The sequence below is a fragment of the Choloepus didactylus genome, chromosome 1, assembly GCF_015220235.1.
Source record: "Choloepus didactylus isolate mChoDid1 chromosome 1, mChoDid1.pri, whole genome shotgun sequence".
NCBI lineage: Eukaryota > Metazoa > Chordata > Mammalia > Pilosa > Megalonychidae > Choloepus > Choloepus didactylus.
Window position 1 is genome coordinate 143,898,841 of NC_051307.1, and position 18,434 is coordinate 143,917,274.

The 18,434-nt window shown below is 37.3% G+C and overlaps 1 protein-coding gene across 1 annotated transcript; it reads left to right on the top strand.

Annotated features, from left to right (window-relative positions):
• The first annotated feature begins 676 nt into the window (after nt 1-676).
• Nucleotides 677-1,527, top strand: GPR87 (G protein-coupled receptor 87). Its single transcript, XM_037842649.1, has one exon. The coding sequence runs from the start codon at nt 718-720 to the stop codon at nt 1,525-1,527; it is 810 nt and encodes a 269-aa protein (XP_037698577.1). The 5' UTR covers nt 677-717.
• The last annotated feature ends 16,907 nt before the right edge of the window (nt 1,528-18,434 follow it).

An 18,434-nucleotide genomic window follows, 5' to 3' on the forward strand; every position in this document is an offset into this window, starting at 1 on the left:
AACTTTTGATGATTAAACAGCCAAAACTGAAGGGAAAAAGAAAAAAAAAAAAAAGATAAATTTCAAAGAGCATGCCAAAGAATACACTGAAACAATGGCCATGCACCTATTTTCTGCCCACAGATTTTGTTGCTATTTGTAATGATATCAAATACTAAATTAAAAAGCAGGATAATTTACAGTAGGATATCTATTTTGGTTTTCAAATGGTTGATAGAGTATCAGAAATATGGCTTTTTGCTCAACATAAAAAAAATCTATTAGTCAATGATACAAGTTAGGGTCAAGGGATTTCAGGAGCAGGGGTTCAGGGAAGGCCACCAATTCTTTAGCCACATAAAATATTAATAATACACTAAATTGATTCTCTAAGTGGCCAAAGTCATTTTTAAACTAGCCCAAAATAGCAAAGGTTCAACCTATATGAGAGTGAAATAGTCTGTGGAGCACACATGCGAAGCACTGACGTGATGTCTTCCCACTTCTCCTACAGACAATGAGCTGCCTGGCCATGCCCCAAGTAATGCGAGCGATGGCTCCGGAAACACCACCACCTTTCACAACGAATTTGACACTATTGTGCTGCCTGTGCTTTACGTCATTATATTTGTCGCAAGCATCTTGCTGAATGGTCTAGCTGTGTGGATCTTCTTTCATATCAGGAATAAAACCAGCTTCATATTTTATCTCAAAAACATAGTGGTTGCAGACCTCATAATGACACTGACATTTCCATTTCGAATAGTCCATGATGCAGGATTTGGACCCTGGTACTTCAATTTTATCCTCTGCAGATACACTTCAGTTCTATTTTATGCAAACATGTATACTTCCATCGTGTTTCTTGGGCTGATTAGCATTGATCGCTACCTGAAGGTGGTAAAACCGTTTGGGGACTCTCGCATGTACAGCATAACCTTTACCAAAGTTTTATCTATTTGTGTTTGGGTGATCATGGCTGTTCTGTCCTTGCCAAACATCATCTTAACAAATGGTCGGCCAACTAAGGAAAATATTCATGACTGTGTGAATCTTAAAAGTCCCTTGGGTGTCAAATGGCATGAGGCAGTTGTTTATGTCAACAGCTGTTTGTTTGTGGCTGTGCTGGTGATACTGATCGGATGTTACATAGCCATATCCAGGTACATCCATAAATCCAGCAGGCAATTCATAAGTCAGTCAAGCCGAAAACGAAAACATAATCAGAGCATTAGGGTGGTCGTGGCTGTATTTTTCACTTGCTTTCTACCATATCATTTGTGCAGAATTCCTTTTACCTTTAGTCAGTTAGACAGATTTTTAGATGAATCTGCACACAAAATCTTATATTACTGCAAGGAAATGACACTTTTCCTGTCTGCATGCAATGTATGTCTGGATCCAATCATTTACTTTTTTATGTGTAGGTCATTTTCAAGAAGGCTATTTAAGAAATCAAATATCAGAACCAGGAGCGAAAGCATCAGATCACTGCAAAGCGTCAGAAGATCGGAAGTGCGCATATATTATGATTATACAGATGTGTAATGGTTAAAGGCCACAAGGCTTTCTCTTGTTTTTTGAAGTGAATATGTACAAAGTGTAAATAAATGTTTCTTTTGATTATCCTTGCTTGAGCCCATGAAAATACAGATAAAAAGAACTAAAATGGCCTGGAATTTAGGTATGACTTGAAACTGAGAAAACTATTAAGGTATTGCAAAAAGTGAGAAGGGGTGGGTGGCTGAACAGCAAAATTCACGACTCAAGAATCTAAGGAGCAAACTGAAGGGGCAGATACAACCCCAGCCATGCCAGTGTGCTATAGCTTCTCCCAGGAAACGCTGCTGCAATAAAGTCACTTTTGCAGAGAATAGAATGTACAGAAGAGAACTCTATTTAGTCTTGAGGTTCAAAGTTTGAGGGGAAAAAAAACAAAAACAAAAAAAGAACAGAAAGGATGGCTTCAAAACAGCTCATTTATTGTAGCTGTAACTAAGTAAATGCTGATTACTAGCCATCTGTCATTCTGTGTTTCAACTATCTAGGATCTTTGGCCATCATTCCCACACTGTGTTTATCAATGTCTTATGCACATTAGAAAAACTTGTGGAGTGGGGACAGGTAGAGAGGAAGAGGCTCAGTTATATTTTTTAAGTAATGCATTTAAAAGATTGAATTCAATCAAACATGCTATATCAGATGAAAAAACTGAATTGAATATTAAGACAAGTGGATTTTGGATAAAATATACTCAGCTTACTTTTACCTATGCCACAGTTAAATCCACCTGTGCTGAGGGTAGAGAAAAGAACATGGAGGATCAGTTAATAATCAAGTATACTTAGTTCATCAAATAGCAATTTAATAGTCTCTTTGTTTTAGAAAAAGTTATTACTCAGATATTCTTCCCTTAAACTATATCACACTTTTAGTAGGTACATCATTAGTTAAAAATATATCACCAAAAGTTGGAAGACAGTATTTAAAAACCAAGTCAAGAAGTAAAAGAATTACCTTGCAAATCTTAAAATATTTTCTCCTTCTTAAACATAAACCCTTGAGTCTTCACTCTTTTGCAAAGCCATGGGTGGAACAAGAATTGATTAAGTGCCCGATTTGCGCCTAACACTGTACTAGGAGCTGGGGAGGCATTAAAAGGGGGAGGAGTAAAGGTGTGTTTGCTGACTAGAAAACGATATTATTGTTAACAACTAGAGACAAAACACACACACACACGTACAATACTTCGCTGAAACTCTTATAAATGGTTGGCAAAATTTTTACAACTAAAGTGAGCATGAATGAGGATGCAAGAATAACTTATCCCAACAATAAATGCAGTTGTAAGATACAGGAACATGATTCAGGGTCCACAAAGTGTCTAGTCAGTCAGGCCTGACAGAGCAGTTGGTGGCAAAGGGGTTAAAAGAATTATCTGACAGCCTCTATGAAAATACCTCTCTCTCCATCAAGATTCCAATTCCATAAGTTGAAGGGGGACACTCCAGTTCAAGCATTTATATACACCTTACTTGGTAATTTTTATAGCCACCACTTAGATTAAAAGTAATGCTTCAGCCTTTCAGCCGTGAAAGGCTGATTCCTTTCTCCAGCTTCCCCATTAGGCCAGAATGAGTCACAACCACCCTACAGAAAAAGGTGAAGCAATGTTGCAGCTGGGAAAATGCCTTTAGTATAACGTATCCTATCCTCTCCCTTTCCTATTTCTCTCCACCACACCTCAATCCTTAGTCAGAAATCTCAAAAATGATAATACCAGCTTCACCGTGTATGTCTGCTGTTAAATGCCTGGCCCACTTAGAACCAAAGACTAAGAACCCATCTTCCTTAACAGCATCACCTGCCTCCATTCAGCACTCTGGAGTTGATTTATTAAGCATTTCCCTACAACATCTCTCGTTCAATCCTCCAATGAAGGCCTCCATTCTAAGAGGGCTTTAAAACAATTTCAATCTTATTTTCATTTTTCTAAAATTGGATTTACTGTATAACTGTTGGGTACATTTAATGTGATGGTGGTTTAATTGCTCTGAAACGTCATTTTTAAATAGATGGGACAATCTTAAAATTGGTATTTTAAAAATAGAGAGTATTATTCACATTTTTTTAAAGCCATACTAAAAAAGCCATCAAAATCACACTGCTCATACTTTACACCAGTGCTTACACTGTGGTCATATAAATTATTTTTCCAGGCTAACCAACAATGAACAATTTGCAAGAATAAAATAATATCAATAGAGAAAATACAAAATATAAAATGCTGTGTTAATAGCACAGAATACTCCATTCATTAATATCAAAGAAAATAAGAATTCTATTTGGTTGCATTTTTTTAATTAATTGATAATTTAAAAATAATCTGAAATCTGAAATGTAACATTTCTTAATAGGGCTTTCAGATTACGTTTACTATTTCAGATCCTCTCAGGCAACAACAGCATAGCTCTTCTTCCTATTATGCAGATGAGAAACACATTCAGAGAATTTCCAAAAGGAAAATTTTCTATTCTTCATAAAGCTTACATTCAAAGAAACTAAACTTAAAGAAACTCTTTCAGAGGGGGATTACTAATTCTGATATACTTATTATACCACTTCATAAGTGACACTTTATTACCATTTCCAAACAGTATGACAGTATTTTGTTTCTCAACTAAAGCTTCACTAAGCTTAACTAGGAAAATCCATAAATTTAGATTAAATACTTAAGTCAAAATAATGTGTGTGTGTGTCTGTGCATATGCACACACATACACAAGAGAATACAGCTTAAACATAGGGAAATTTTATGATCACCATAGGGAAATGTGATATACTAGGAAAAAATAAAGCTTAGGGATCATTTAAACCTTATAAACAGAGATTTTCCCCAGACTAAACATTATAAGAAGTCAACTGCCAAGTCAATAAATAGTTACCAGAGACACAGCATGTAAAAGGACATTGTGCTCAGCATAATGTTTAGAATAACTCTGGATATCCCTTAGTGACGTCTAAAAGTAAATATTTCTTACTATCAAACATTTTCAAATTTCAACATAATACAAGCATCTGGTAGAGAACTCAGCACACGCACCAGCCCTCCAACCCCATCTAGTGGTAAAAGTTTATGAAACAGCTGAAGAAAATGGCTTGTATCCTATTTGTAGCACTGGTGGAACTTTTGCTCCAGGTCCGAGGAAGGAGGAACTGGGCAAGCATTTGACTACACAGTAATGTGACCTAGCCCTTTGCTACAGCCTTCCTTTGGTCAGCTTGAGTGCTGATGTATAAAAAAAATAGTCCCAAAGCTCCCTAGAACTATTTAAGATGAAAATGTTTGAAAAGAATAAAGACCTACAAAAAGCTACCTTACTGATATAAAAAGAAAAAAATTGAAAAGGGTATAACATCGAAAAGGAGTTCATGGGGGAAAAGCTAAGAACATTGACCATGCTTTCCTAACTAAAATACAGAAAACATAAAAATCAAATATAATTAATCTACAGTTTTAAAGTACACAAAAAAACATTAGAGTTGAATATACAGGAATAAGACTGGCAGTGTTAAATAATTTTCATTTAACACATCAACAAACACATGGGATTCAAATGTCAACTTTTGTTTTGAATACTCTTAATTTTTCTTATAAATTACAATGAGATAAGAAAACATCTAAAATGATAAAAAATGGTACAATGTGGCTATTAGATCACACATCCTTTTTTCTCACATTTGGAAACTCAAGATACAGAATAAACTAGAGACTCCTTTATTTCAAACAGTTTGCAGGCAGACATTCTTAATAAAAGTAAAGTGGCCAATTACTCTGTGAATTATGCCTGAGACTTTCCAGTGGTTGTAGGCTGGGACATCTCCATAGCAACTCGCGGGAATCAGCTACATCTCTGATTAAATCAGCCTCCCTTATGAACAAGAGCCTGGACTACTCAACAAATTTCCCAGAGTCTCAAAATCTAGATCTGGGTTTCAGTGCTATAAACAAGACTTTCCAACAGCACTTGGGACACATGGATATTCTCACACATAATTCAGAGAGTAATTGGTCACTTTCTAACAGCACTTGGGACACATTTACATATATACAGATGCAGAAAACCATATGTAAATAACCAATGCTAATAGATTCAGTACCAAAAATGTGACTCAACCCTTTAACCTGACAGTTTGCAAACAGTCTAAAAAAAAATCCCATTCAGTGATTACTATTGCTACTACTAGCCTAAATCAAAATATCTTTAATAACATTGAAATCCATCTATTAACTTCCAGCAATAAATTGTATGGGTGGTTTTCAAAAAGCCTGAACCATATCATATGTCTTCAAACTTTTATTTGTCCTTTCATGCAGCTATAGAAAGATCACCATTAGGCACAATGGAAGAATGAATAAATACATGTTAATAAATATCAGGCAGAACAATTATAATGCATAAATTTGGAATCATCGAGATCAGTGCTTTTCCAACCCCATCAAACCCAATATCCTCTTTTTATGATATATTTTAATGCATTTTTTAGTACACAGACATAAAAGTCAGATAATATAATACACCTACACACATGCAGGCCTTGCTTTGCATAGTAGTGTGGGACCATGAAAACAACTGTGCAAGGTGAAACTACGCAAAGCAATCTTAATAATCAATGGGAAAAATCATGATTGTCCCATGATCTTAAAAACTTTTGTCAAAATTAAAATGTTTCTTACTGCTGGTTAAAAATGAGAAAATGAAATAGAAAGTAAGTTTAAAACATTAGATACATAGAGAATTTAAGTGTTCTAGATCCTTGTAAAAATACTTTAGAGTGATCTGAACACTATTTGCCGCCTTCTCACCATATAACTTATGATACACAGCGAACATCTTTTCTATGCCTTGTAGAACTGTCATACTCCTAAGTTTGAATCTGTTCCAACATTTTATCCTCTGTTCTCTTAATGTTGTGAAATATCTCCAAGACTTCCTTTAATGTGAAGTTTTGCTGGCATCACTTGCTCCGGGACATTGTCACCCTGCTCGTCAAGACCAATTTCTTCATTTATGTCAATAAGTTCTCCTTCACTAAGTTCTTCTGTCTGCACAGCTAGAGCCTCTCTAACAGTGGCCAAGTCAAGATTCCCACAATTTCCTAATTCTTCCATAACTCATTTACATTAGACTGGCATTTCATTTCCAGCATTATTACATTTGTGTCTTTGCTGCACCCCCTTTTTTGTTTTCCAGCTTCCTCTTGCAATTATCCATTTTTGTAAAATGTCACATGGGTTTATCACTGACTGAGGAGGAGGCAACACAATGACACTTTGCTGTCTGTGCAGAAACTGAAGAACAGATGTGCAGTAATCAATCACCAACAGACTTCAAAAGAAATGCTGGGACTGGTTACTGAAGACCATACATGTCTGTTATTTACATAGTGATTTGCAAGCTGGAGAGCCAACAGCTAAGCCTGTACTTTATGCAACCACTTAATATATTGTGCTCATGAAAATTTGAACCATGTTGTTAGGAGATTTAACTAAATCCCGGTAAGTAAAATCTATGTATGTGGGAACCATGCAAAACAAGGACTCTGTGTGTGTGTGTGTGTGTGTGTGTGTGTGTGTGTGTGTGTGTAGCCTTAATCATAATAAAAAGGACAAAAGTGATAAAGCAATTTATAATAAAATATTATACAATTTAATTTAATATGCAATCATTTAGGCACAACTACAGAAGATGTCACTCATTCATTCAACATGAAGTACTCAGATGCTTGCATCTATACATATAATCACATGAATTCAACAGCTACTAATGCTATCTGTGACCCAAATAACACATCATTACCAATGGTGATGTGGCTTTCCAAAATTGTGAGTAATTCTTGGCGATGTTACAAATAAAAGAGTATTCAGAAAATAGTACATTCCTGGAAAATCTGGTTGGTTTCTATTAAACCAGGCCAAAGTGCTTAGTATGTAAAACACACTGAAATTCTAAGCTCAGATATTTATATAAACAGGTTTTTCACCTATTTCAGAGTTTGCAGGGCTACTCCCACAAGAAGCATGGGACACTTCTTCTCTTTGCTCGACTGCCTCATGCTTTGCAAAATATCAAGCATCTGTGCCCCATTCACCAAACACTGAGACAACAAAAACTACCCCTAAATTTGACCAAGTACCCCATTAGAGCCCAGACTGAGAACCCTGATCTAGATTCCTGAACCATCTGTGGAGAGAAGGAAGAATACGTGCAAGGTTTCAAGCAATACAGAAACCCCAGCCTTTAGATACCACTAAGACCACAAATTTGGAGGGATAGAGTATTAATTAATTACTCTAATTTTTTCACTCCCATCTCTTCATGATCACAAAAATAGTAAAAAGGGAAAAAAAAGTATAGTTTCTACGAAGTCCCTTTACAACCTTCATTAGGTGCCTATGTTGAAGTTTAATACCTGTTTTCTTCAAATGCTGTCTGAAAGACAACTATATATATATATGCCATATATACTCCTAAAAATACAGGTTAAAAACAGATAATAATAATAATAATAAATCTTATATAGTGCTTAAAAGTCACTGTTCCAAGTACTTTATCATATAAATTTTTAGTCTCCTCCATGACCCTATGAATTGGGTGTCCTATTATTATTCCCATTTAAGAGATGAGGAAACTGAGGCTCAAAGCCAGGAAAACATGGCAGGTAAGTGAGAGAGGCAGGTTATGAGACCCTTGGAAATGTGACCCCAATGTCTACTTTCTGTACTGTGTTAACTTTCTCTCCCCATCTCATTCAGGGAGGCTCCCAGTCCTTTAACTCCTTAATAGCACCACCACCCACCCCGGTTCCAGGCTCCTGAACTGGAAATTCAAATCATCTTAGCTCTCTTCCCCTTATCCCCATTAAAAACCCTACAGCAAATCCTGCTGATCCACTCTCAGAAATGGTGGACAAGCCAGGCTCGGCCTCGTTTGGTCTACAGCTGACTCCACTCTGGAACTGTGTGAGGCTGCCCGGTCTCAGGGACCACCAGAGATTTGAGTACAGACGACCTGGATGCTGCCACACACTGCATGCCATGTTGAGGGAGGAAAGTAAACCAACTGCCATCATTTTTAACTGACTGCACGTCTACTCAAGGCCTTAATTTTTCTGCTCCTTCCCGGTCTCCCACATACTCTTTTTCTGGTACTTTTAACACTGAATGGTTATTTTCTAATGAAATAAAAACAGCTAATATTTACTGAGCACTTCCTACATACCAGGCACTGTTCTCAGGACCTGACCTTTATAAATCCTTTAAACCCCACAACAAACCCATGAGGGAATTACAGGCATTAATCTACTTTAGAGATGAAAAAAATGAGGCACAGAGAAGTTAAGTAACATTCCCAAGGTCACACAGTTGATAAATGCTGTTGACAGGATTCATCCCCAGGCAATCTGCCCCCAGAAGCTTGGGTTTTAACCATGAATCGATTCTGAAATGAAATGTATTCCCCAAGCCTTGCTACCAAAAGCCTGGCTAATTTATGTTACCAAATGCTGTTAATACAATTAATCAATATCAATAATGAAAATAAAGCTGTAGTTAAATTGTGACGCTTTCTTAACCATATCCTCAATAACTTGCTTAATAAACACAATACTCAGTATTAAGAGAACATATAAGTTAAAGAAGCCAGTCAATCAGACAAATTTAATCATTTTATTCCCTTATAATTAATTGTCAAAAACAGGCCACTGGTTTTTTAAAAAAATTTTATTGTGGCACCATATTTACAAGATAATATTGCCCATTTAAAACAGAGCCACTTTTCAGTGGAACAACAGGTGTAAACTGGGGCAGTTTGGGCAAACCAAGACATATGGTTCCCATGCTCACAAAGCATATGCAAACACAAGTCTACATTAGGATTGTATTACTTAGTACAGCAAGCAGTTGAGGCCAAGGAAAAAGAATTCAATTAACCCAACCATCTCCTCAATGAGAAGCCCCCACTGTGAAGCTTCTTTCATACAGCTAACTAACACAAACTGTGATCCCTGGATGTTGGATTAGCAGCTATTCAACAAAATTCTCTAATGGATGCTTCCTGGGACCGTGGATAAATGATTTCTGGGTTAGAGCTTACTGCTAGCGGTTTTGCTTAATGTCACAAAAAGAAAGCAGCCCACCCAAACTGAATATTTTTGTTTGCTATTGCTTCCTGAAGGAATACATCATCTAAATTCTAATTTAAATTCTTTCTCTCCTACAAAGCAAAATCATCATTAATTTCTTAGCACTATTAACCACTAGATACAAAACCAATGCTTGGTATGATTTCAAGAGATCTTGAGAGGCAAAGGCTGTATTTGTCCTTCCAAGGCACAAGCCTCTGTAGACACCACAACTAAACAGAGGGCTTGGTCAGGAGGCAGGGCCATGTGGCAGCACAGACATCAACCACCTACCACAGCAGGGAAGATAAACTCTACCTACAAGAAAAGTAGGTGACCCTTGAAAAAGAAGCTGATGATGCCCCAACCCATTCGAGCTAAAACGGGTTCTGAGTTAGTCCTCCTGTCATGATTAAGTCACACAAGCTTAACCACACATCCTCATTCAATCCCCCTCATGATGAGTGAGAATCAGACAAGAGCAATAAGCACAGTTGCTCTTTGCATGGCACATTCAAGGACTAAATTCAGAAGGCTGGCCTCATTAATTCTTCGTTCTGATTACGCTAACTAGTCCATACCAAACAGTATAAAAATCACTTCTGTACTCAAATTATTGACTAAAGAGATACACATTTCTGCATAGCTTCGGTGGCCTAAAACCACAAAGAATTTCTCAATCAAGCCACCAAGGATAACCACACAACTCTCACAAGATCTGGCAGTACAAACGAGTGTGCTTAGCTAACATCAGCTTGCTGGATAGGGAAGAAGGTTGATTCTACATGACTTCAAGTGTGGCTTACTCATTGGGTAGGAAAAGAAAAAAAGAAAACCCTGCATGTTATCACCCACAGCAGTTCCTCTAACTTCAGTTAACCCTTACTCAGGTTCCCTAAAGTCCCAATACCACCAAACCTTCCCTGACTGAGCCCGTACTCCTCCCACATATCACTGCAACATGAACAAAAGCAGCAGCTAACAACTAAAACAACTCAGGAAAAGTTTATGTAATAAAAAGCAGTATTTCCCTTCATTCTTAACTCTCATTCCAGCTCAAGCTTCTCTCAGTGATGTCCCAAAGCTCATTTTCCTAACTTAACAGTTTACTAAAAAGCTGAGCAGTTAGAGAAATAAGTAAAGAAATGGTCTTATAAAGCAGTGCAGCATCCTTTGAGTTACCTGACCTAGGTTGAATCATTAAACAGGTCAGGGGTTCAGACAGCTACAAAAGGGTCAAAAGTGTATATAAACAAGTGATTAGAGGACTAACGCCCCTGGGATAATATTATTTAAAGCATTTGTAGTCCTTGTTTTAAGATGAATTCCATCATCTCATTTATCTCTATCTACAGGACCAGAACACAGAGTTTGGGGATATTCCCTGCCTCAATCTCTATTTCAGTAATGTACAATTACTCAGCAAACACTTCTGAGCACCTACTATGCAGCGGACACTGGAGATGCCAAAAGAAACTTGCCAACAAGGACAGTCATTGCACATCTTATCTAGGTGTGATATAAAAACCCACAGGCTGCATCAGGAGAGTTCTCAACACAAGAAGGTTTTGGACACTCCCAGAGTCAGTGACAGTTGAGGTAAGTTGAGAGCAGATGGGAGCAGAATGAAGATAATGATAAATGACATATTTCTGAGATATGGAGGTGTAAAAGAAAATGCCCTCTTCTACTTCCTCAGCATCTTTCCAAAAAGCCATACACAGAACATACACACTGAAGTTCTTGTTTTTGTACCAATTAAAGTTCTAAATTTTGACTACTTGCTAACATCATTCCTTCTGATTCTTAGGATTATACTCAATCTAATACCAGCAAGGCAAATCATTTCTTTCAGTACTTCTAATGGGATTTGAATTTCAACTCATGAATCTGTTAGTGCTTGTGCCAAAGAGAGGTTGTGCAAACTGTCTATAAAATATGTAAATGTTGTATATGACAATTCATTTTTTATAAACTATTGTTTGTTTCAATCTACCAGAAGGTGGAGATGTTGCACCAGACATTTGTTTCTCTATTATGATCCTCAGATAAAGGCAAGTGCACAACTGCCAATGAATTCCAATGCCTGTCACTCACTGCAAGGTTTTTTTTTTTAAAAAAAAAAGCTTTATTTTACAATGCTGAGACTAATTATGTTCTAAAGACATAATTCCTGCTCCCCTCCTCCACTATTCCAAATTAATGCACTCAGTCTGGTAGGACTGGATGCTTCAAATAGGGAAACACAAAAAGGCACATCTGCACTCAACATTTTCCTGCCAGATTTCCCTTCTTAAAAGCACGACTTCAATTATTTTACTACAATGCTCAAAAACATCTAAGTGTACTAAATTATGTGCTCCTCAGCATGGCATTTAGGAACCTTTTAATTATGCCCAGCCCCAACTCTGTTCACTTTCCTACCATCATATCTTCACTCACACTGTTCTTTTAATCCTCTGTTGACTTTCACCACATTTTATAAATAAAAGAGCCATCCAGCAAGAAGCATTTCAGGTGCCAGCTCCCTCACAGGCCTTTAGAGGACAACAGATAACTACCAAACTCACTTCCTATAAACATCCTTGTACTTTGTACTTTCACATAAGTTCATATTCAGCCTTGTACTAAAACCCTCTCTATTCTTCTCCCAATACATTCTGCCATTTCCAGTAGAATACTGTCTGAAGGCACAACACACACACACACACACACACAAACACAAAGAGGATTATACATCACTCGCGTGCAAAGCAAGTTGGTTTTATGACGGGAATCAGTTGTTACTGTAAAATAATTCATTGAAGAGGATCACATCTAACAAGATACCCATCAGTAGGGACTGATTAAAGTATGGACTACTAAAAAGCCATGAAAAGGAATAAGGTATATCTATACATGAAAAAATGAGTAAGTCTCCATGATATTGAGTAGGGAAAAATGAAAAGTGCATGGGAGTGTCTTAATGATTGTCCAATGAAGCAACTGGGAAAAATCTGTGACAGGAAACTAAGTTGTTTTTGAGCTTGCATACTTTAAAAAAAAAAAAAAAAACTTCAAAATAAGTAATGTTAAGAATACACATCACTGAGTTTTGGGGTAAGGAACAAAATAGGACATTTAAGGAATCAAGAAGGAAGTCCAGCTTTTATAGGCAGTTGATGACAGACTGGATGGAAACTGACTGGAAATAATCATAGACATATTTTGGGATTATGTGTGTTAAACTCTATTTGCAGTATGAATACACAAGGGATGTTTATGTATAACCAGCCTTTACCACAAGGCAGGGTCCTGCCTGTAAATGGTATCAGAGAAAGGAAATGTGTAAGTGTATCTGTGGGCGTACAGGGTAGATTGGGGGTGGCAGTCATATCGGGGGTGAAGGGTGGGGATTCTGGGGGAAAAAAAAAGATTAATCAGGATGAAATTTCACAGTACTTTAATCTCAGGATTCCACAAAAGGAAATGGAAAGAAGTTGAGTAAACATGGAACTATTTAGCAGAAATCAAAACATCACAGATAAAAGGAAAACAAACAATTGACTCTTTTAGCTTTTTTTTTCCTTTTCTTTCTTTGACAGTAAGACTCCTTACAGCAGGGAGCATGCTCTCTATTATTTTATTCTTTTTATTTATTGTGTTGTGCCTGGTATCTACAGAATAAAAGCCATTTGTGTTGACAAAAATCATAATAAAATATCTAAAACACATGTATTAGCAATACATATTGGTTTAGATTTTTTGCAACATTAATAACATACTTATGGAGGCAGGGCAAGATGGTGGAGTGGTGAGGAGCAGAATTTCATCTCTCCCCTAGAGCAGCTGGCAATTACCCAAGAACTATATGAAACAGTGTTTTCGGGGTCTCCAGTAACCAGTCACACATCAGACGCAAGTTTGGAATTGGAGGAAAAGCTGAGATCGCAGCAAACATTGTAAGTTCCCTGGACCAGGGGTCTGGCACCCCTCCCCATCCAGACCTCACAGACTGTCTTGCTGCTGGCTCCCTGAAAGGGGGGGAAAAAAAAACCAAAAAACAGCAATCTGCTGAGGGCAAGAAGGGAGGCTCAACCCAGCCTCAACTGCAGAATTAATTAACAAATTAATTAACTAATTTTGGGAGCTGGGGTGCTAAAGAAGGGCTGGGCTCCGAGAAGTGGGAGCACACAAAAGCGGGCACCCATTCCCAGACACCAAAAAAGCCAATTTTTTTCCCCTACATTTTGTCCCTTCTGGCTTCTCACTGATCCCTTATCTTTTTGCATTTCAATAGCCCCCAGCAGGGGTGGAACTGAAGCTGTTGGAGAGTAATTATCAGACAATGGCCCAAAGCATATCTTTAAATGCTCTATTCTGACACTGACAAAACTTCCAGGCTGGGGAAAGACTTTTAAAGAGACTCTTTTTTTTTTTTTCTTTTCTTTTTTCTTTTTCTTGTTTTTCTTTTCTATTTTTTTTTTTAACCTAAAAGTAATATATGTGGTTATTTTCTATCGGAAAGCCCAGGTTGAGGGACTAGGCTGGGCTTGGGGGGAGACAGAGTACCCACAGTGTCTTTGAGTTCCGTTTTAACTACTGAACATCTCCACCCCCGTCTTTAATTGGCAACTCAAGCTGACCAAGGAATCTACCTGGAGAGGCCCCAAAGAGGAGAAGGGAGAAGGGAATAGTGCCCCTGAGAGACAACTGAAGTTCTGAGGATTGGGAGAGTGAAGGGAGGTCCTGCTCAACTGGCAGTCCTCCTTTTGGGAACTCAGACCCCAGGGGCTGGAATTCAGATTCCGGCTTCAGTCAGCCACGCCCCTGACAGGATCAGAGTCACCAGAACTAAAGGCTCCATACCTCCTTACACTGGTGGGGGAGCTGCAGGCTGGCAAGCGCCACCTGCTGGACAGGAGAGGAAAAGCACCAATTCTAAAGGCCTCATAGGAGGGTCTCATTCTCAGGAAAACTCCATACCCTCCCAATGAGACCTGGACCTCACTAGACTGGGAAAATCTGACTAGGGTTGACCATATCGGAGGAGACCCACTCTCAAAAAGGTTACATAGAGGCAGAGCAAGAAACAGAAAAAACAAGAGGGGAAAAATTCTGATCAACTAAATAGAGCCTAAGTTAGAGGTCTAGAATAAGTTGAACTGAATAACAGAGGCCAGAGAACAAAGCCAACCAACAAGAAAACCACTAGGTAAAAGACAGAAAACAAGCTCCAAAATAAACTAATCAAGAGAATCAGATGCCTAGACAACTTAAGATAACAAGCCATACCAGGAAACACGAAAACATGGACCAGCCAAAGGAACACTCAGCTGAGATACAGGAGTGGAGGCAAACAATGCTAAATAAATTCAATGAAATGAAGGAAGATATAGCAAAAGAGCTGAAGGATATAAAGAAGACATTGGATGACACAAAGAAGAATTCATAAACTTAAAAAAACAAATGGCAGAACTCACGGGAATGAAGGCCACAATGGAGGAGATGAAAAACACAATGGAGGGACACAACAGTAAATTTGAACAGGCAGAAGAAAGGATCAGTGAACTGGAAGACAGGTCATTCAAATTCATACACACAAAAGAACAGATGGTGAAAAAAATGGAAAAATATGAGCAGGGTCTTAGGCAGATGAGTGACAACATGAAATGCACAAATATATGTGTTATGGGTATCCCAGAACGAGAAGAGAGGGGAAAAGGGGCAGAAAGAATAATAGAAGGCATATTTACTGAAAATTTCCCAACTCTTATAAAAGACAGAAAATTACAGATGCAAGAAGTACAACATACCCCAAATAGAATAGATCCCAATAGACCTACTCCAAGACACTTATTGGTCAGATTGTCCAATGTCAAAGACAAAGAGAGGATTCTGAAAGCAGCAAGAGAAAAGCGATCCATCACATACAAGGTATGGTCAATAAGACTATGTACAGATTTCTCTGCAGAAACCATGGAGGCAAGAAGACAGTGGCATGATATATTTGCGATACTGAAAGAGAAAAACTGCCAACCAAGAATTCTATATCCAGCAAAACTTTCCTTCAAAAATGAGGGAGAGATTAAAACATTTTCAAACAGACACTGAGAGAGTTTGTGAATAAGACACCGGCACTACAAGAAATACTAAAGAGAGTGCTACAGGCTGATAGGAAAAGACAGGAGAGAGAGAGAGTTGGAGAAGAGTGCACAAATGAAGATTATCAGGAAAGGTAAAAGGAGAGGAAAAAATAAGATATGACATATAAATTCCAAAAAACAAAATGGTAGTAGAAAGTACTGCTCTTACAGTAATAACACTAAACATAAATGGATTAAACTCCCCAATAAAAAGACACAGACTGGCAGAATGGATTAAAAAACAGGACCCATCTATATGCTATCTACAAGAAACTCACTTTAGACACAAGGACAAACATAGACTGAAAGTGAAAGGTTGGAAAAAGATATTTCATGCAAACAACAACCAGAAAAAAGCAGGAGTAGCTATATTAATATCAGACAAGTTAGACTTCAAAAGTGAAACAATTAAAAGAGACAAAGAAGGACACTATATATTAATAAAAGGGTCAATTCATCAAGTAAACATAACAATCATAAATATTTATGCACCAAGCCAGAATGCCCCAAAATTCATGAGGTAAACACTGCGATCACTGAAAGGAGAAATAGATACCTCTACAATAATAGTTGCAGACTTCAATACACCACTCTCATCAATGGATAGAACATCTAGACAGAGGATCACTAAAGAAACAGATGTTGAATTCTATGATAAATGAACTAGACTTGACATTTATAGAACACTACATCCAACAACAGCAGGATACACTTTTTTCTCAAATGCTCATGGAACATTCTCTAAGATAGACCACATGTTGGGTCATAAAGCAAGTCTCAACAAATTTAAAAATATTAATATTATACAAAACACTTTCTCAGACCACAATGGAATGAAGTTGGAAATAAATAAAAGGCAGAAGGTCATAAAATTCACAAACATATGGAGGCTAACCAACACCCTCTTAGAAAACCAGTGGGTAAAGGAAGAAATTACAAGAGAAATTAGTAAATACCTCGAGGCAAATGACAATGAAAACACAACTTATCAAAACTTATGGGATGCAGCAAAGGTGGTGCTGGGAGGGAAATTTATTGCCCTAAATGCCTATATTAAAAGAGAAGAGAGAGCAAAAATTGAAGAGTTAACTGCTCACCTCGAGGAATTAGAGAAAGAACAGCAAACTAACTCCAAAGCAAGCAGAAGGGAAGAAATAACAAAGATTAGAGCAGAAATAAATGCAATTGAGAATAGGAAAACAATAGAGAGAATCAACAAAAACAGAAGTTGGTTCTTTGAGAAAATCAATAAAATCAATGGACCACTGGCTAGGCTAACAAAAAAAAAGAGAGAGCAGATGCAAATAAACACAATCAGAAATGGAAAAGGAAATATAACTACTGACCCTACAGAAATTAAGGAGATAATGAGAAGATAATATGAGCACCTATATGCTAATAAACTAGACAACTTAGATGAAATGGACAACTTCCTAGAAAAGCATAAACAACCAACATTAACTCAAGAAGAGATAGATGACCTCAACAAACCAATCACAAGAGATTGAGTCAGTCATCAAAAGCTCCCAAAAAGGAAAAGCCCAGGACCAGATGGTTTCACATGTGAATTCTACCAAGCATTCAAGAACAAATTAGTACCAATCCTGCTCAAACTCTTCAAAAAAATTGAAGAAGAGGGAAAGCTACCTAACTCTTTCTATGAAGCCAACATCACCCTAATACCAAAACCAGACAAAGATACTACAAAAAAAGAAAATTATAGACCAATTTCTTTAATGAATATAGACGCAAAAATCCCCAACAAAATACTCGCAAAACAAATTCAGCAGCATATTAAAAGAATTATACACCACAACCAGGTGGGATTTATTCCAGGTATGCAAGGCTGGTTCAACACAAGAAAATCAATTAATGTAATACACCACATCAATAAATCAAAGCAGAAGAACCACATGATCATCTCAATTGATGCAGAAAAGGCATTTGACAAAATTCAACATCCTTTCCTGATGAAAACACTTCAAAGAATGGGAATAGAAGGGAACTTTTTCAATATGATAAAGGCAATATATGAAAAACCCACAGTTAACATCACACTCAATGGAGAGAGACTGAAAGCTTTTCCTCTAAGATCAGGAACAAGACAGGGATGCCCACTATCACCATTGTTATTCAACATTGTGCTGGAACTTCTAGCTAGAGCAATTAAGCAAGAAAAGGATATAAAAGGCATCCAAATTGGAGAGGAAGAAGTAAAACTTTCACTATTTGCAGATGACATGATTCTATATGTAGGAAATCCAGAAAAATCTACAGCAAAGCTACTAGAACTAGTCAATGAATACAGCACAGTAGCAGGCTACAAGATCAACATGTAAAAATCTGTAGTGTTCCTATACACAAGTAATGTGCAACAAGAGGAGGAAATCAAGAAAAAAATCCCATTTACAATAGCAACCAAAAGAATCAAGTATTTAGGAATAAACTTAACCAAAGACACAAAAGACCTTTACATAGAAAACTATAAGAAACTGCTAAAAGAAATTGAACAAGACCTAAAAAAATGGAAGAACATACCATGTTCATGGATTGGAAGACTAAATATAGTTAAGATGGCAATTTTACCTAAACTGATTTACAGATTCAATGCAATACCAATTCAAATCCCAACAAATTACTTTACAG